We start from the raw sequence: 20,713 nt of genomic DNA on the forward strand, positions 1-20,713 counted from the left end.
GAAGGCACAAAAGACTTACGCACGTGGCTTCCTGTATCCTTGTACCTTGTCCGTGCTGCACCTCGATCGTTTCAGGATGAACAACCAACGAACCAGCAGTGGTCACTCTCGTTGTCCTTAACGTGCACACCAAAGCAACGTTTTAAACAATGTGAACCTTTATTCAATAAAACATGAATTATGTACAAAACACTGTTTGGACCGATAGCTGCAAGGGCTAGTGATCGGTCCAATACAAAAATTACAAGGAATTCAGCCGCAGAGCGTGAAGGGCTGAAGAACAATTGAGATGTATACGACGCTATACTATACAACTTTAGTAGAACATGTTTACGAAATACACACAACGAATCCAAGAGAAAGAATGTGACACAAAAAGAAAATTCACACAACAAGAGTTTGGTGGTCATTTTAAAATTTCTCGCTGCTTTAACTTCTATCGGTAGTTCCATATTTTGACACCACTGAACTCGGTCAGGCGTTCACCATACACATTGTTACATTTGGGCAGGTTAAAATTGCAGTTGGGTGCTTGCCTTGTGCTACGAGAAGGTAAAACGAAGAGGCTTAACGGAAGGGGATAATTAGTGTTTAATAGCGTTGTTCGAACAATTTTCCTTTCGTCACGGCGACGTTTGACCGGAAAACGGTTTCACAATGGGCCGCAATTTGCTCTTGCGATCATTTCTAATATTTTGTCCGGGCTTAGCAGGCTCTTCTCGTAAGAATAGGCCGAGTAGCGCGAAGAAAAAAAGACAACAACAACGTATCTAACGAATTTTATGCACTTAACTTTTCTTTATTCTTGTTTGCTTCGTCAACCGCCTTCCTGCCTTCCTGCTCCCTCGTGACGATATTGTCACATAAAAGCGCAGTTGACGCGTCTCGTGTATCTAATCCTTCACTGGCCGACCTTGATTGCCCACGTTGAAGGGACCCATTCACTTGCAGAAAGAAGAGATAGAGAAAAAAAAATGTATTCCTTGTTTTTGTTAGTGGTCACCGTTTATTTGTAGTTTTGACTAGGATTCCGTTCGACCGAATGAGCTATTCAATCAACCCCATTTGACTCCTCACACATAACCTAACCTATCCTGGCCTGACCTAAAGAGCTATTCAACTAAATGCCTGCAAGAAGTGCTGAATCCTATATTTGCCCGATTCCGAGTCATTTGCAGAGGTCATTGAAACTTACACGAAGTTTACAATAAGATTATCGTGAAGTTTGAGAAGACTTTCCGCCTGTTTGCCAAGTTTCTCCGCAAGGCTGTCTGTTCTGTATCTCTCAGTTGTAATCTTACGCCACTTGGCATGTGTCTCGGCGTTGTTTTGACGGAGAAATACACGCGCGCGCAGATCAGCCTCCGGACGTCAACAAGTTTGACCTCTGGGTCCTCTTTCAGTTTGAAACCAGCCTGAACTGGCTTCTCTGCAACCTTATTTTTCGTTGGGCTGAAACGCGTTTTGTTATTACCTGAGTAAGAACAAGGCCAAACTGTTTTTTTTTCTTTTGAATTTTGCACAGCGTAACTTCGGCACTGATTCCTCAGTGTGATGTCACCGATTTCTTATTTGCTCGTATATATGCCCTAGATCCTGTACGTGTTAACTTGCTTATGTTTCAATTAGTACTACCGCTATGTTGGCGTATGAACGATATTGCAATGTATTCTCGCGCAATTCCACCTGTTTGGTCTACTTGGCTGCAGTATGTTCTAAAAAAATAAAAAATACATAAATAAAAAGAAACGTATTTGTCGGACAGGATTGCGGTACCGAAGCCGGTCATGCGCTCAAGACATGCGCATTTAGTAGGAATTCTGACACTCGAAGCGGTAAATTCTATAGCGTGGAATAGGAGGATCGACAGAGAGTTAAAAAAAAAAATGAAAGGAAAAACGTACGGAGCTGGAATTGCGGCACTTATAACGGTCCGGAGCACGCCACGGTATAAATAAAAAAGCCGGCCGGCCTCGACCGCCTTGCGTGTCGTGCCTAGAATAGGAAGCCGGATCACGCGAAGAATGCGTTGTATCGCGTACGTGCCGTTGTTAGCGTCCGGTGTCCTGCCTATCGATAGCGAGCGCTGCTTGGCAAGGCTGAAGCTTTCGCAAGGCCACGCATTGCCGTGTCTCGCCACGCGTACTGGGCGGCGAAGGAAGAGAGAGAGAGAGAGAGAGAGAGAGAGAGAGAGAGAGAGAAACTCCGCACTTCTTTGCGAATCCGTTACCCGTAGCTGCGACGTTTTATCTGACCTCTATTTATCCTGATGCATTTTGTAGGGGTGTCATAAAGTAATGCTTCTTAATTGAATACCGAACTTTTCGCTGCTTACGAATGTATAGAAAGAGGGAAAGTGGCTAAAAAATAAGTAAAGATTACATATTGTTTATTTCCTTCAATACGCGCTGCTGTACTTGCAAGCCTATTCGGCTGAGCAGCTTGTGAATCAACAAAGAGTGAACGGTCCCCGCAGCTTCTAACTGGCTTGCGACGAGCGTACCAAGTTAGCCTGGACCATGTGGATGGACCTTTCCGTCGTGGTATGTGCAAGCGCCAATAATAGTGTTACTTAATCTCGCCTATTCGGTAATGATCGAGTGTCCGAAAAAAAGTTCAATACCGAATTCGCCACTGGAATGTTTGCTTGAATTGAGGGCATTAGTATTTGCTCGACCTATTTGATTCGAAACATAAACGCTAAATCGCACATCGCACGCTCAAACCATTCAAACTTCGCGCGTTTTCTTCTTTCGATGTACTTAGATGCAGCCTACTACAAAAGGCACGGCTTTAGCGTGTTTAAGAGCGCCCTCTTGCGTCAACATTTGCATTTCCGCTTTTTGTTTTTTGTTTCGGGTATTTCGAGATACGGGATGGCTTTGCTCACTCATTTTCTCTTCCGAACTGCAGTATTCAACGCCAACCGGTTAAACTGCCCCGAGACTTTGTGTTTTAGTAGTTGTATTCTTTCGGGCTACGTTAGTCACGGGTACATTTCCAGCAGGCGTCCCCTCAACGTTGGGTCGTCTGCTTCGCGGCTGCTGCGCTGTTGTCGTCGGCGGCGGCGACGCGGTCCTTCGTCAAAGCGGTTGCGGCCACTCGAGATAATATTCGTCGTGCAGTGTTTTGTCGCCTCCTCGTCCTTCGCCGCACGTGACAGTTGCGGTTGATCGATGCTCGAATCTCTTTTTCGTCTTGCAATCTTCGCGAGCTGCTTTGTTTTCGCTGGCGCGCGCACGCGCCTCTTCCTCCTATCGCGAGTTAGTAAACAAAACCCGCGCGCGTGCTCGGCTGGGCTGGCCAAAGTAAAAACAAAGGACCCCACACTCTCTTCCGCCACGCTGGCTTCGCGTCGGCCGTTTGATGACGCTAGCACGCGCGCTGGGCTTACGCTGGGCGCCTCGATCGCGATAAAGAGCCAAGCGCTGGGACGACGCCCCTCTCGAAACTCCACGCTCGCGCGTCGTTTTCTTGGAGAGTCGTCAGTGCGTTGGCATCTCGGCGTAATCTCTCGTCGTCGGTACTTGTTGGACAAAGTTGACCTGACCCCGAAGGGATCGAGTGCCCACGTTGAAAGCGAGCGCGTCGAACGTCTGCTTCCCGCGAGCGACAGAAGTGCCTTCGGGTGATCTACCGCGCGATCATGAGCTTGTACGTGGTGCGTGGACGCCGCTTCGAGCGGGTGTTGACCGCGCCGACGGTTGTTGATGTGGACGACGACGACTGGCGGACACCGAAACCGTACGTGCTTGATGGACTAACCCCCCCCCCCCCCCCCCCCGCACACGCACACACGCGCCGTTGTTGATTTGCGTGTGGGCGTGTTGTGCGTAGCTGGGCCTGTGTCTTCCCAAGTCCGCGTGAACATCGATTAATAATTGTTGCCTGCTTGAGGCGTGAGTCACCGCAACCATGCATAGCGTGGCCGGGGACGGAGTTGGCTTTTTTTTTTCTCGTTTTTTTTGAAAATGACAATTTCAGTCGATCGAGCGCAACAATTGTTTCCTTTCATTTCTATTTATTACTAGTTCCTTTTTTGTTTCTTGTTCCTTAGCCCGAGCAAACCCCCGTATTTGCTGTGCACTTGTTGGTTGTTGACGATTGCTCTGGTGATTGCCTCTGTTGGAATAACTGTTAAAGCTGCAATCGGTAGTGAATAATCGTTGATTGATACCTCGTATGTACGCAGGTACTGATGCTATTCATACATGTAGCAAAAAAAAAAAATGTAGTAGTTGGTGAGGCACTCTTGCACACTGTTACAAGGGCACAAGTTGAATAAGTTGAGACGAGCATGGTTGAGTATTGTCTTGGTCATGGCACCCATAAACAAAATTCTAAATACGAAAAATGGTAAGAGGGCATATGAACATGGAAAAATTCGATAGTTTTAAGATTTCGTGCTTTCTGCATGTGTTGTATGTTGCGTGTTGCACTCACTCTAATATGTATTCATAAAGATAACTTCTTAAAGTATACCATTTGTGTACAGACCTGTGTTCTTATTGATTTTCTGGTTCATAAAATTGACCTTTGCAAATGAGTTGCCGATGTCTTATGGTCATCAAAAGTTTGTTACTTATATCTTGTCTAGCTATTTCTCTTGATACATAGAGATACATGGAGCAGAGCCGTACAAGAAGTACAGTTCATCAAAATGTGCTTCAACATTGCTAACTATATGCCTGCCTGGTTAACTCCACATCACCGAGTAACAGGGATGCCAGCTCATGACTGTTTTTAGTGTCGATGCCTGACTGCGCTGCATAAGAGTGCACGGTGTGCCCCTGTTTGGTACAACCTCAAGCAGCTTCATTTATACCAAAACGGAATTTTATCTTGGTTGAGAATGCCGTGAAATGGGCAGAGGTCTTTCGCCGACTACGAGTGTATCAATTAAGTGCTTGGAGTGTCCTTTATATCCACTTTATTGCATGTGTCATTTTATGTCCTTCTGCTGTTTGACAATTATATCTTTGATGCATGAAAGACATGAGTCAACAAAACAAATAAAGTGAAAAAAAAACATACTTAGGTGCGAAAAAAAAAGAAATTCTTACCATACCTGTAGTTGAGGAAATGCAAGGAAGTCATGTTTTCTTTTTAGACTACTGTGATGAGAAACGAGACCAGAAGCAATGCAGATGTCTATTCATATGCAGACACACTACCTGAACAGGGTTGTGTTCAAATGACGGAAATTTGGCCAACTGCAGGACACGTCATGTAATTATGTGTAAAGAAAGATTGCAAATCTGTCCCATTTTAGCAAGGAGCTACAAACGGGCTTGTTTCAGTGTCATCAAAAAGCTAAATTTGCACTTGAAGAAAAATTGATCCTTGTCTGGAGATCTGCAGGGCAACTGCTTCACTGGGGCAGTCACTCTGCGGTCTGAATTAAATAAGGAGCCTCACAAATGGTGGTGTAAGGCCTGAATAACTAACACGAAGCGTTGGAAACTTGAAGCAAATGAACTGTTCAAATAAGGTCTGTGAAGATTGATGATATAAAGTAAGTTTCATGTAAAGACAAATCGGGATCTGCCTGTCTGTAGGGGTAGGTGACAGAGGCTCACTTCGATGTTCTTACAAGCATCACAATTAAAAAGTGTTTCTCTACAGTATCTTTTTTTTGCGTGTAGCTTTTTGCACCGTACAGATTCCAGCAGATTCTATAAGTCCTGCAGAGCATGAATGATGCGTAATTGCGTAGCATGTGACTGATTTCTCGCTGAACGTCTGCAATATATTGTTGTAGATAGAAAGTTTATCATCGCACACTCATCCTGCCCGGGTAATGTTGCACCAATAAGAGTACCGCCTGCCATAATGTTGCACAAACGAGTGAAAACGGTCGTTGGGAATATGAACAGGTCCAGGAGTTCCGCAATCAGATTGCCGATAAAGGGAGCCAGTGTTGCGGTCGTAAGCGTGACCACTTCCTTCTCACTGCCAGGGCGCAATCTTTTTGTAGTGGCACCACTCGAAGCTGTTGGTTCCCTGTGTGCCGGTTGCTTATCCCACTCACTCTCGTTTTCAGATACACCAACGCCGAGTATGAGGAGGTGCGAGCATCGCTCAAGGCACACAGCCAGGAGCACCTGCTCAGGTTCTGGCCGCAGCTCACTGAGGAGCAGAGATGCCAGCTGATGACCGATTTGAGGTGAACAGGCGATAATGCTGCGTGAGCATGTCTGCTGTCATAATGGAAACAAAAAAACAGTTCTGAAGGAAATTGCACTAATCCAGCACAGTGTAAGAATCTGAATGACACGAAGCTAGTTTGAGTTAGCGAGGTAGCAACAGTAGCGCGTGACATGAGAACAACCTTGTAGGCTGTAGCTGTTGGCCATTTGCATCACTAGGACGAAGGGCAATGTATGATGCTTGTCAGGGCAAGAATGTTGATGAGAGGTGTATATGTAGAGAAGTATGACATACATCTAAGTACATTTAAGGCTTCATACCACTTGCATGACAGTGGCACATAACCATTGTGGAGAATTCGCCACAAATGGGTGCATATCCAGTGGCACATAAACAGCCGTCTACTAGGCCAGACAGCATCCAGCACATACGTAACGTCTCAAGGTGTCTGTATATATATTCATATATGTCTGGCAAGGAAAAAGAAACAATGCCAAACCCCAGTGAAGACCCAAAGAAGGCGTTGATTAAAAAAAAATTCTGGCAGAATCCATCTTCCAATCATTGGTAGATTTTAATGGGATTAGCCTTCACATAATGTAGCAGCCCACTGTGTTACTCAAGACACCATCATTTAAAATCTGTAGCAGGAGAAGTAGGCTAAAAACGCTAACTGCAATGATAAAACCACTTGCCACAGCGCCACAACAGACTACAGAGTCTACTCCTTTGGACACCAGAAAGCTTTAGTAAGCACGGCTTCCCAACCACCGTCAGTGTTATTGCGCTGGCCAATCACAGACCACAGTGTCTGCAGCTGCGGATGCCATAAGGAAAGCATCACTAAAATGTGGCTTCCTAACTACAGTCAGTTCTGTCCCACTGTCCCTGTAGAATCAGCATAACTGACTTCGAATTAACTATGTTGTGATTGCATATAGGTGTAGTATTTTTGAAGGGCAGAACTTTAATTTTCATTTCAGAAGAGGAGCGTACTTTGTCACTTTTATCAGTTTGACATAAAATTTTTGTTTCATGAATGAGGGAGATGTTTCAGGGACTACACAACACACAGTAGAAGCACACCAAAGTGGGTAAAGAAATAGGTGAAGTATGCTAATTGCATACAGAAAGACGGGATAAGAGAGAGCGAACAGTACAATGTGCAGACTACCAACATACTGTTGTGAAGTTGTCCATGTAGTACAGATGAAGCCTTATATATGCACTTCCACGAGTGAAGTGCAATCCTTGCAATCATTGCAATCCTTCACCATTGCAATCCTTCACCATTCTTTGTGGGCTTGTGGTTATTCTTTTCTCTTGGTGACCATCTTTGTTCCTTGTGTTTTCCTGTGACTACCATCTGCCCCACATGACCAGGGCGGTCGCTTTTCACAGGGGGTCATTGATGCAAAGTGGGCAGCCCGGTACACCCGCTTGCCATTGGGGCGAGTGCAGTGGTGTGTTAACCAGCGCCCCCCTCATGGCCATGGTGGTGGTGGATGTGGAACATCCTTTTAACCAATTCCCAGGCCAGAGCACTTGCGGCCCACTTTGCTCAGATCGGTGTATCCTTACAACTTGCACACAGCCGCTCAGCGTGAATGCTAATGCGCATGCGCTCAATGCTCAACACTTGCGCTGGCACCAGAACGTGGAATGTTGGCCTGGATCCGCTGCCGTGCTGATTTAGTGGAGCATGACAGCGTTTCTACTTGGCTTGAACAGTGTTTCTACTTGGCTTCTTAGTTGTTTTACAGTCAAGTTGAGTGGCTTGCGTCTCTGGGAGAGGCGCCTGCTAAAATAGTGAAACCAATGCAGTTCTCTGCAGTGCCTGAGCGAGTGAAATGTGAACGGAGCTGATTGTAAGTGATGTTCGGCTGAACCTGTCTAATAAAATTGAGTGTCTTTTTTGCTTTCCTTTGACAAGGACACTCATACCATATACAAAAACAGTTCTAACAAATAGTTGAACAAAGAGCTGCAAGAGATTGCTACCAGTACTGCTTCTCAAGCCCATATCTCTGGTGTTGCGGTATTCTATAGACGGTAACACTCGTGCACAGAAACAAACTCTTTAATAAGTAGTTTCTAGGAATTTGAACTACAAGTAAACTGTAGTACACACACTCAAACCTCATTATAATGAAGTCAATGGGATACAGTAGTTATTTTATAAAATGGAGAATATTGTTACATTTAAAACAGTTAACATTCAGGCAAACAACATACTTCTTCAAGAGCAAAAACACACACACGCAATCATGTGGTTACCAGTGCACGTCGCCACCCCCACCGACAACGGCCCCCCTAACTTGAACGAGGTAGCACACCACTCTGCGCGAGACCTGACTCGCCACACAGAATCGGAGACCGCCTCTTCGAGTTCGGAACTCTTAGTTCAAAACACACGACAATGCTTGGTCAGATACAATGACATCACCAAGCACTACCAGCTAGGCAGGCGGTTATTGCCCCCCCCCCCCCCCCCTCTCACCCTAAACTGTGAAATGTTGCCAGGTGGTCGTCTGGCGACAACTGCAGACACAAACCTTCCCCAGTTCGGTGCGATTGCGGCACATTTTCGCCGTGCAGTACCCGAGTGTTCTTTGAAAATTATGTCTGGAAACTAGAGCGACGCTCTCACACATGTTGTGGGAGTGTCGTGTTATATCAACTACAATGGCAGTAGCTCCGAAGGCTTTTGCGTCGAAGTGGGCTGCCGCTCTGCACAGCTCCAACCTCAAGACGCAAGAGTGGGCTGTTCAGCAGGCCTGAGAGGCGGCAACGAGGCAAGGCCTCGAAGTCCTCTCATGGGAGACCTGAGCCCGGGTCATTAAACTTTGCCAGATTTAAAATAAAGTTGTTTTCATCCATCCACACGCACACATAAAAAAAAATGATTTTGCCTGTGTGGGCTTTGTACGCCTATGCATGGCCTTTCATTATCCATGTTTTCCTCCAAAACTTTGTTAGATAGAGCAGGACACCGAGTTGATTTTTGCAGCAACGATTTTGCAGCCTGGCTTCTGGGGACTCTTTTCCTTGGTATTGCTCCAAAAATAGTTGTGCAGCAACAGAGAAAACCCACCTGAGTATATTCAACACCTCAGGTGAGCGGTAGTGGTCACCGATCATTATCCGTGAAGCCATCGTCATCACAGATGTGTGGTTCATCATTTTTCAAAGTCCACGAGTGTCCCAAGACCAAACTAGTGGCCCCGTGCATCACACGGAAATAATCGAGTCAAGCGCATAGCTTTGCAGGGAAGCCCCCAGGCCAGACATGGATTGGCACACTAAAATCTATGGGTGAAACTGGCCCGATTTTTCGGGCTGAGCTGTCGCAATGCAGCCAGGCCCACACTCTCCGACTTAGGAGTTGGCCATCTGGAACAAAATACAAAGCAAGCGACGCCAACGCATGTCTGCTCTACCGAGCAGCACAGCAAGACATTGGGGCTGCCGTTCCTGAAAACCACCATAGAATCGCCTCTTGCAGCTTCAGAGTAACCACAATGACTCAAAAAGCAGTTACCACTTCACTGCTCTTATGGACTTGGACCCAGCTTTTCTGACCATGCTACATTCCACGTATCGGCCCTGCAGGAGGGGGTTGACAACCTGCACTCATTTTGCCGGGTGCCTGGTCGGGTATGAGGTTCACCTTGTCCCCCCTCTCACTGCAGCTGCAGTCCTTCAACTCTCGACATGCAGCATGAGCTCACCCTCTCAGCTGTGCAGGCATCTGGCTCATTCGTACATTGCCCATGACACACGCCGTGGAAGTGGGGAGACATAGGTGCCACGGCTCCACCCTAGCTGGATTATACGGCGACGCAACCACCCGCACCGTTAAGGCGCCTCTGGGTTATGGTCGCCAGACACTTCCCAGGACTGACTTGCGAGACCCGAATTCCTCGCTGCGGCTTCCAATAAACTGGATTACAGGAGTGCGCAACCAACCCTCCTAGCCTTAACAGCGTGGTCATTGAACTCTCTTGCAAGGAGCGCAACTCCATACTGAGGCCTCCAAGTAGTTAGATTACCGGTGCTTACCCAGCCAGTTTGGTATGGTCTGGTGGCAACGTTCCTGGGATGTGAGCCAGTAGTACTCGAAGTCATCTGGCATCATTTGTGTACATAATCAACACCTTGCCCCCCAGGTGATAAGTTACAGTGGCTCAACACAAACCTCTGGCATGGGCCGGTCAGGCATATCGCAGTGCAGCACCGTTGTTTTTCTTCCCACGTCCTTGTGCTATTAAACATCTTTTACCATAGGACACTAACAGGCCCAAATTGCTGCGATTGTGAGTTGACTTCACTGTTTTAAGGTTTTTAACACATAAGGCTCATATATGAATGTGTGTTGGGGAATTGAGAGAACTGTCAGTAGAAAATTTCACAAAATCTCACTTTTGTTAAATCAAGGTACGACTGCGTGAATATTTATTGCCCCTTTTCAGGTGCCTTTGTGTGCTTGCTGCTCGGAAGAGCATTTTGCTGCGACCTGTTTTTCCTTGTCTACTGCTGCAGCAACAGCTGTGCGAAATAATGCTGCCGTAAAAAATGTAGCATCTGGTTCGCGGGGGCTTTTCAAGTGGCTTTTGTTAGTGTGCCCTTTCTGTTTTGTGCCTTTTTTGTGAGGATTGTTGGCTTTCAAGGTTACTTATGATGTGAAAACAATAAACTTGGCACTATCATGCATGTTTCATTTTCATCAACGCTAGACTGCCAGCTTTGAAGGGACAGTAAACACAAACAGTTACTACAGTTAAATACTACAGTTAAGCTACAGTTAAACTACAATGTGTCAGTTAAACAATACTACAGTACTATTACATTTTATCACAGTTAAACCTCATAACGACGTTATTGAGTGCCAGCACTGTATTTTTACGGAGGCGGTGCCAACTCTGCAGTGTCCATTGTGTGGATCGTTTTCTGTCTTTGGAGAAGAACTCTGTACTCAATAAAAGTGACACTTGGGGCACCTTGTAACTCTGACCTGCTTTTTTTGGTTTGGCTTAGCATTTGCCTTTAACGTTCGTTTAAGAATTGATGCCAGATGGAAGTGTACTTGCATCTTCTTAAGCTAACTAGCACTACTGCCTTTCAGGCTTTGTGGAAGCAATAATTTGTCTTATAGCCCGGCCATAAGTCGTGCTGAATCTCCATGACAGCACACATGGCAGTTACAGGAAAGGAGCAGCTTGGGACTGCGAGTACCTCACGGCCGCCAATTTGCTGGGTTGATCTGTCCTCTCTTGAGGGCTGGCGGGTTCGACAGAAGCCCTCATTTCGTGTCGGGAAGAAGGTCACGGAGGAGTGGAACTGTGCCCTACACTGCGCAGGTACATAGACTTTGCGAGGACGTCATCGGCGTTCAAGCAGGCGACAGACGCGGGATCGGGTGATGCTGAAAGCTTGGATGACCTCCTGGAGCCCATTCCTACCGACCGGCATGGCTCTGTGTCTCGGTGTTCGCCTGAGAAACTCGAGGCATACCGCAATGAAGGTGGGTGTGGCAAGTGGCGGGGTGCTGTCACGGTGTCGTAATGATCGCAACACTTGCTGCGGTTGCTGTACACAGTCCTCCATTTCAGCCTCTGTTGTTGTTTTAGTGGATCTTCCGCTAGATCTAGCACATATTCTGGCTTATTTAGCAGAGAAAGTGAGCTTTTAGTTAATATCATTCTTTTGGGCAGATTTATTTCGGAATTCCTAGACTTTTGGCAAATTTGCAGAAATATTCAATAGGCCCTCATGTACAGTCAGCCAAATTGTCAACTCACCCGTGCATGTGCTGGTTTTCTGTACTAGTGTTTTGTTTTTTACTCAGTATATTACTCAAGCCTTGCTGAGATAACCTTTAAATCTTTCATGCAGCAAGGGTTGTAAAACTGCTAAATGAATACCCTTCTTTGTTGGTTGTCTAGGAACTTGGTAGCTTCAAGACACTGTTCTTATGTGTTACATATCACTTAAAATGGGCCATGACACCAAATTTTCAAGCTTGAATTATGCATTGCGTGTTGAACTGTACATGTCCCACGGCGAGCAGGCAAAATTTTGGATGCACCCAGTTTAGTAGAATTTGAATAAAAAAAATTGCAGCTGAACCATAGAACAGTCCGGTAACATAGCTGCATCAACATTAACTGATGATGTAATGAATTGCACGGCCAGCTATAGCTTCCTTAATCTTAAAAGAAGCTGATGTTGAAGGTCATGCCCTTTTGTACACTGCAAGCACCAGATGTGAATGCAGGAACTGGAAATGTGTGTGGTTGCCCTGCATAGGTTTGTTTTTTGCATGTGCGTTTCGGTGGGCTGCAGAGATAGCTTCCCGCAGATGTTCTCTGGTTAGTGCTGCTTTCAAAGCATGAGGGAAAGAATTGAGGGCACAATTCAATGGTGATGCCCTTGCTGTGCCATTGGGCACCAGAGTGTGCAGAGCATGTTGTCTGAACACTGTTTGCGGACTGTTTCGGAGTCGTCCACCCAGTGATGACCCCACACTCCCTGATGACACAGAATTCGTGCCAAAATGATGGTCACTGCTGGTGGGAGGGGCACAGAGGCAGCAATATTTAAATTGAAATTTCTAGGTACGATGGGCCCTGATAGCCCAATTTTTTGTGGGCCCCTCTACTCCCACTTACAACAATAAACCAAGAATAGTTCGTGTGATGGTCACGGCCCCTTTAAAGCATGTCTTAATTATAATGTCATAAAGTATAATTAGTGTTTCATTGCCTTTTTATGCATTACTGTTCGTGCTTAAATTTAAGGTACAAATACATTGTGTAAATTTCTCTTCTACTAGTGATAGTACAGGCTTCAACTAATGTATAATATTATGGGTACTATTGCACGGTGAACTTATTTATTTCTTGCACAAAGTTCTTGTTGTCTCTGTGAATAACTGAAGTGTCACATGTTGACTTGTGTTGCTCTCCTGGGCCCCCTCAAACTGTTCGGAGCTTCTAGTCCAGGAGTCCAGCCACAATATGTTTTGATACATTAAGTGGATCGAATTGGATTGAAACCTGACTGTGCTGGTAAGACACTGGGCAGGTCTGCATTGGGGGTTGCTGCATTGACCCATTTCTCTTGTCTTCCCTCGCCAGGCCTGCGGCTGGTGTCCGAGGGCAAGGTGGCCGCTCTCCTCCTGGCCGGTGGACAGGGGACCCGCCTGGGCGTGCCCTACCCCAAGGGCATGTACGACGTGGGGCTGCCCTCACACAAGACGCTCTACCAGCTGCAAGGGGAGCGGCTCTGCCGCCTCACGCAGCTGGCGCAGGAGCTCACCGGCAAGCGGGGAAACATTCCCTGGTAATGAATGCTCCCCGGCGCACTTGTTCCTGCCGGTTGTTGCAGGCGTTAACTGATGCGAACGTGTTGCGGGAGACGCCGTAGTCCCCGATCCACTTTATTATATTGAAGATTCATTGTGTGATCCGCCATCAGCTCCCGTGCTACAGAAAGCTGTAAATGGTTGCTCATCGTCCTCAAAGCCTTCAGATTAGAAGTGCCAGGGAAGAAACCACAAGATTGGGGGGAAAAATAATTTAAAAAAAAAGTTTTTTTCATCATAGAGAAAGTTGATTTAGTTACAATAATACATCATACTACATTTATTTTTTATGTGTATGAAAGCATTTTCAACAATTAGTTTCTTTTTCAGTGTCTAAAGCAAATATAACACTTTTTGTTTGCTGTGCTGAGAAATTTTGTGTGTACCACACTAATTGTTGTATTGCTCTGTTTGGTGTAGAAGTTTGCACATAGTGTCAGTTATGAATGGGTAACTGAGGCCCTGTTTTGCATGAAGCCTTGTGTCTCTGTTAACTCAATTCCTTCAAAATAAGATAAACTTCTAACTTCTACTACTGTGCTACAGGGTCAATGATGTTCACCTGCTCTCCTTCCTCAGGTACATCATGACAAGCGAGCACACCAAGGAACCCACGCTCGAGTTCTTCGCCAAGCACGACTTCTTTGGCCTTCAGGAGGACAGCCTTGTTGTGTTTGAGCAGAACATGATGCCGGCCTTGACATTTGATGGGAAGATAATCCTGGAGACTCCGTATAAGGTTAGTGAAGAACCTTAAAAAAAAAAAACCTTCTTGGCAAGCTAAAGCTGCAGGCAATGCATTGTCACTCGACTCAATGGTCAAATATAATATTTTTGAAGCAGACATTTTTACTGCCTTTGTGCATGTGTCCAGGCGTGCATGTTTGGATGATTGAAGACGGTGCTGGCATAAATTTCTAGGAAAATGTAGTTTTTGGGAACGTAAGATGCCGCTGGGCAACACCCACGCAAGGGAAGGGAATGCTGCCGTGCTGTATTCACCATACATTCCAGAGTAATCTGTGCTACGTATTTACGCCACTATTTATGATGCATGTAGTCTGATCAGACGGGCCTCTGCTGCTAGTGGATCAGCGAACATGTTAAAGAAATTTTGGGTGTTGTAAGATGTGCCCTGCTCTGAGTGACAAGATAACAGTACTAACCCTGTAAAAATGGACACCACAGGCAGAAAGCAAAACGTGTTTATATAGCATATGCATATACGCCATACGCAGCGCCTATTGACACGCCACTGAAAGCTGCGTAGCCGCGGCCGTTGGAACCGCAGGCGGTCCTTGTGCCAGATACCCCTGCTTCCACTGCAGGTGGGACTGAAATGTGTGCATTCATTTGCTGCTTGTGCACATCCCAAATAATTACCTCTGCGATGCCAGTGTGCACAAAGAAATTGCACTGTACAACAGTGGACATGCGTCCGACATCACGGCTGTCTAGGATGACATTGTCTCCTTACGCGCCAAGTATTTGCTGCAGATGAGCATCAACAAGCTTGCCTACGAAGTGGAGCTCATTGCCAATATGCCGCTTTCATTGTAATGCCCCAGAAGCTAATGGCTTCATTTGTTGGCCCGTGAACCAACATTCTTTATGCGCACACTTGCTTCGTTTACATGCCGTATATCTGTATAATAGGTTGAGGGAGTGCCGTCGCATGTGATAAGCCAGCGACGCTAAAGCTTGCAAACTAGCACAATGAGATTGAGAAAAATAGTACATATAGAACTCTGGCAACAATTAAGGATTGATTGTTTTTATGCTTTCATCTTACCACTGTCTGCACAGCATGGATTTCGCATGTTCCATCGTCAAACAAGCAGAGTGTTTCGGTAATTTCACGGGAGCACGCAAGTGACATATCGGAAGATGCCATAGCTGAAAATTTGCCTCCCTGGTCAGTCAAGAGCATACTGCTTTTATATTTTATGTTATTCTTTAGTGTCGCCACCATTTTTGCTCTTCATCCGCACACTCAAATACAGAATTAAACCGTATGTTGTATCGCCTGTTGTAGTGCCCCGAGTCTGAATAGCCAATGCAGCGCTTTTTAAATTATTTGAAAAGTACATTGACACAATAATAACAGTTTGAAAGCAAATACAAAGCACTGCATTAAATAATTCTTGTAAACCACATGCTACATTGAAATCATTTTCAAAGCAAAAACAACTATGGTAAAGCAACATGACCATATATTGATCCATTTCATGTAAAAGAAGAAAAAGAGAAGCTCTTGTTAGCACCACTAGCAAGAAAAAGAAAACATGAAGGTTTCAGAATTGAACGCAACGCATGACACTGCTGGGGTAAAGTGAATGTGCATTAGTTGGAGACATCAGGGCTTCGAAGTTCAGGGGATTCCCATTACTGCAAAGTGATATTAAAAGGCATTCAAAACGAGATCGAATGCCCTGTCAAGACCTTTTAATGCTTACAGACACCAGGTTGTACAGTCAATATGCAGATAGCTGAGGCGAGCGTGCACCGAACATTCTACACCGCAGGTCGCATTTAGGTGCCATCGATAGGTAGAGCAACAGCTGATTCCATGCAACGCATGGGGGATAGCATGACGTTTTTTGAAGGCACCGTAACCTGCTTTTGTTCAAAGCATATAAACACAATGAGCATTTCACAGCTTTGCCATGTACGCCATTCGTCATGTTCTATGCTAGTGCCCGCAGTACACTGTGCAAAGACAATCGCTTTCCGTCGTGTGAACCAGTTGGACAACCAGCCTCTGTTAGAAGAATTTTACGAATTGATGCGACTTAACATTGCATCAGTAGGCCGTGCAAGTGCTACTGCGCTTCTTGAGATCAACCGGCCTGTGTGACACCTGTGATTTGAACGCCTTTTCTGTTGCTGGTTTCCATTTTTCCTTCTTTTTCTATGTTTTTATCTCCTTTCGCTCTTTGTCGTCTTTACAAACCCTATAGCCCTGACCCCAGTACAGGGTAGCAAACCGGAAACTCTCCTCTGGTTAACCTCCCTGCCTTTTCTCTCTCTCTCTCTCCACAGCTTCACTCCGCATTCTCTGTCTTGACTTTTCACGTCTTTTTTTTTTTTTTTTTAATGGGGGGCATCCTGCCTCATCAGTAAGAATAGCCTAATGTTTATTGTATCTTCTGGACTGTAAACGAGGCTGCCAAGTTTAAACGACCCACCATAGTTGCCTAGTGGCTATGGTGTTGGACTGCTAAGCATGGAGGTCGCGGGATCAAATCCCGGCCACTGTGGCCGCATTTCAGTGGGGGCGAAATGCGAAAACATCCAAGTACTTAGATTTAGGTGCACACTGAAGAACCCCAGGTGGTCCAAATTTCCTGAGTCCCCCATTACGGCGTGCCTCATAATCAGATCATGGTTCTGGCACGTAAAACCCCACAATCTAATAATCTAATCAAAGTTTAAACGTAGAAGCACTCACTAAAAGTGCAGCGGCATCAAGCAAAAATAAAAACAGTAATCGCTCTAAAACTGCAGTAAACAAAACATAATTGTTTATTTTCCCCGTCGAACAGCAGCGATTCACTGCCGCCTTCGCTCTTTCTCGTGAACCAGCACCAGAAACTAAGTGTGTGCCTGGTGAGTTTTGTACGTTTTAAAGCACCCAACTACGAAACAGTCGTTTCAAGACATCGCTGAAGGCTGACAGAAGCGTTAAATCACAATCAAGAATGCAAACATGACAGCGTGGGCATAGGCACCGATGGGAATAGTGCTCGCCTGAGCCCGCCTACGCTTTGCAGCCTTGGCGACAGGTGGCGTTGTCAGCACATTGCGCATGGCGTATAGTGAAACCACAGGACAGCCAACTCCCGTTTATTCAACCTCGGTTACTTTGGCTTTTTCGTTGATTTGAATGCACTGGAAAGCCCTGGCGAAAAACCATAAATTGCTATGGAAAAGAACGTTAGTTCAAACTCAAAAGCATGCCGCATAATTTAATTCTACCAACACCACTGCCCCCTGATGTGCCCAGTGGTTACCAAAAGCTTGAAAACACAAGAAATTCAGCAGGCAGTCCTACTGCTACCCTAGTCTAGTTATGAGACTGTCTTGTTTAAAATTGTTCTTATCATTTAGCTGCCGATGTCCCTTCTGCCTGTGAAGCCATTTTCCGCTTGTTTCATGTCGTGTCATGCGACGTCAAATTAACGGGCGTCTATTGTATATTATATATAAACGTGTGTGTTAAACCATGTTTGTAGGGAGGGCAGAGTTGGTGCACGCAAGCGCTCGTTTGTCCCGCAGTGCAGACTAAATCCTACATCACAAAGTGTCAGTTGTTAGAAGTACATGCCCTGTCCATGTGTTGAGTGTATCATATGTCGGTGATTCCTGCTTTGCTGAGAAGCTCGGCACCTTCTTTTTGGTCAGGTGTCCATGTCCCCAGACGGCAACGGAGGCCTCTACAGCGTCCTGCAAAGGAAGGGGATCCTGGCGGACATGGAACGGCGAGGCGTCAGCTACATTCATGTCTACTGTGTAGACAACATTCTGGTCAAGATGGCCGACCCCACGTTTGTGGGATATTGCGTCACCAACGGCGCTGACTGCGCAGCGAAGGTGTGTCTCGTATTTTTCATTCTAAGTATATCCTGCCAGTTTATTTCACTGTGTTTCAGGTTCTAAGGAGAAGCAGCTCATTGTGGATTATACTTCGGCTTAGGCATATATTCATGGCTCTAGTCACTCTGCATGTATATTCAAATGTAGGCTAACCTTTTTGATTCAACTACTTTGCTGTTTAAGTATTGAAACTGTACAGTTGAATTCTGTCGTAGTGTCACACTTCAAGCGGAATCTACTTCACATACTGTACATTAAGACACAAACAACTGCAGTTTGCAGGTGCTTACATTTTAGGTATGTCTAGCAGCCTGGGCAGCGCAGTGGTAAAGAAATTGTAGATGATAGACAGGCTACATGGCACTCTCGGCTCCCCTCGTTATGGCTTCTCAAGCAGAGCTCTTCTACTCTACGTACTCAGGTTTCAGGTGACATAATTGCTGATACATAAATGCTCCATATCTAGTTATCTCATTGTGGGGAATAGTGCAGTGTTTGATGTCATTCTGTTCAGCTTTTCTTTGGTGACCCACATATCAGATGTATGAGAGTTTGGATGGAAACCGTTAGCCTGTGCTGAGCATGTCACCAATTAGACCAACTTGACAATCAATGTTTTTCTTTTCTCTTTGTCTGTTTGCTAACCATTTAACTACCAAGCCTGAAGAGCACACATCCAGGCAACAGCTTTTTCTGCTTTGATTGCCGGAGACAGGTCACTGTTGTCAGCTAAGCTTGCGTCATGCATTTAGATTTCGGCACTTGGACACACTCTTCTATGCTCTCTATTCATTTTGTTATCTGCTCAAATGACCACACCAGTACCTTATGGTACGTGCACTGAAGGGAAGTCTCTTCCGGAGCAAGTGTGTTTCATCAATATTTTGGGTGAATATAAGATATAAACCAAACATTTCTTGGAATTGGATAAAATGTGCACGAATTGCTTGAATAAAACAAAGGAAGTAAATTTTGTACGCTTAACGTGAAAAACATGGAAGTTAAAGGGTTAACTCCTTTTTTAAGCCACGGAAAAGAGCCTCTTACATTTGTGTAGGTAATCGTGGTTGCATGACGACAGACACCTCTCGTCCTACATGGAAGCGTCTTCTCTTGCGCGCTGCTGCAGGTGGTGGAGAAGGCCTTCCCGACGGAAGCTGTCGGGGTTGTCTGTCGGGTCAAGGGCCGCTTCCAGGTGGTCGAGTACAGCGAGGTGTCGCTGCGCACGGCTCAGCGTCGCAACCCTGATGGCCGGCTCACCTTCAACGCAGGCTCCATCTGCAACCACTTCTTCACCCTCGACTTCCTCAAGCGGGTGTCCGCGTAAGGGAGTGGCCGGACCTCTTTCATTAGCACTTGGTGTGGCAGTGAGACGAAAACGTTCTACCAGTTTGTATTGCTTAGAGGAACGCTAAAGAGAAAAAAAATTATTTGAGCTGTTTGAATTCTTTTATACAATAACGAAAAAATAAGCCACTCTTACCGTAAGAAGAGGCTCCGTAAACTAGTAAAGGCAAAGACTGATGGCAACGCTGCCTCGAAGTTGCTGCACCAGCTGACGTGATGTCATCGATTTGGACATCTGCTTGTGCCTAATAAATTTTTTTTTTGTCAGTGAGAATGGATTATATTGTCTTCTAGAAAAGTCAAAGGCTGGACCTGGATAGCTTCAAGAGGTATTGTATACCTGGTGTCTACTTCAAACCAGAGGTCATGTACATATAAGCTCTATCAATGGTGCAGGTAGTGTTGAGAGGAAAAGTGCAAAATTCATGATGCGGTAAAAAGGTTTCTTTTTGAGGCAAAAAGCCTTATATGTCTCTTTAGTCAGAGAACCTTCAGCCAAAACACGTCTACGACCCGAAAGGTACAAAAAGGCTACAAATGCTTGACCATTGGTGGCTGTCGAACTCATGACCTTTGGTGAGAGTTGAACCACGGCCGTTTGTGGGAGCCGAACCCATGACCTTTGGTGTTAATGAAGGTGAAGTTAATTAAGATGGAGTTAATTTAGGTACTCGAATACATGACCTTTGATGGGAGTCGAACACACCAACTTTGGTGGTAATGAAGGTGGAGATAATTAAGTTTCAGTTAATTAAGATAAGAGTAATTAAGGCACTTAAACCCACAACCATATGTGGGAGTTGAACACACAACCTTTTGTGGTAATGAAGGCAAATTAAGTTACAGGTAATTCAGATAGAGCTAATTAAGGCACTCGAGTGCACAACCTTGGGTGCAAGCAGAACCCTCGACTTCTGGAATTAAGAGGGATGACTAAGTGATGTTATACTAAGCGAATTAAGAGAGGTGTGTGCGTCATGTGTCCTTTAAGGAATCGGCACTTGGGCTTTTGCCTTCAAGTCGTCTTAGGGATAACATAACGGGCCCCGTGAATTTTTATTAAATTATGGGTCGCATAATGGTTTCCACCACAGACAGCAATGTTGCAGTCACTCTGAAGGAAGTTCTTATAGAACACTTTAGCTTGTGAAATAATGAGAGTAGCCAGCGAAGGGTCTTTTTTTTTCGGGGGAGGATTTGTCGCGAGGCATTTGGGGGATAAAAGGAGATCAAATAAAAGCTTGTGACTGTGTA

General features: G+C 45.5%; 1 protein-coding gene across 5 annotated transcripts in view; it reads left to right on the top strand.

The window, feature by feature from the left end:
* Positions 1–20,713, top strand: part of mmy (UDP-N-acetylglucosamine pyrophosphorylase mmy) — a 105,092-nt gene that overhangs the window by 67,576 nt on the left and 16,803 nt on the right. For 3 of the 5 annotated variants that reach the window (XM_065455754.2, XM_065455755.2, XM_065455758.2), the window contains 6 exons: positions 6,044–6,166; positions 11,511–11,674; positions 13,290–13,494; positions 14,096–14,255; positions 17,921–18,109; positions 19,242–19,435. In XM_065455754.2, coding sequence (XP_065311826.2) covers positions 6,044–6,166; positions 11,511–11,674; positions 13,290–13,494; positions 14,096–14,255; positions 17,921–18,109; positions 19,242–19,435 — 1,035 coding nt within the window. Of the gene's footprint in view, positions 1–3,376; positions 3,745–6,043; positions 6,167–11,510; positions 11,675–13,289; positions 13,495–14,095; positions 14,256–17,920; positions 18,110–19,241; positions 19,436–20,713 lie in introns of those variants that run through there. The other 2 variants (XM_065455757.2, XM_065455753.2) reach the window with 2 other exon arrangements.

Source organism: Dermacentor albipictus, unplaced genomic scaffold, assembly GCF_038994185.2.
Source record: "Dermacentor albipictus isolate Rhodes 1998 colony unplaced genomic scaffold, USDA_Dalb.pri_finalv2 scaffold_129, whole genome shotgun sequence".
NCBI classification, from domain to species: Eukaryota; Metazoa; Arthropoda; class Arachnida; order Ixodida; family Ixodidae; genus Dermacentor; species Dermacentor albipictus.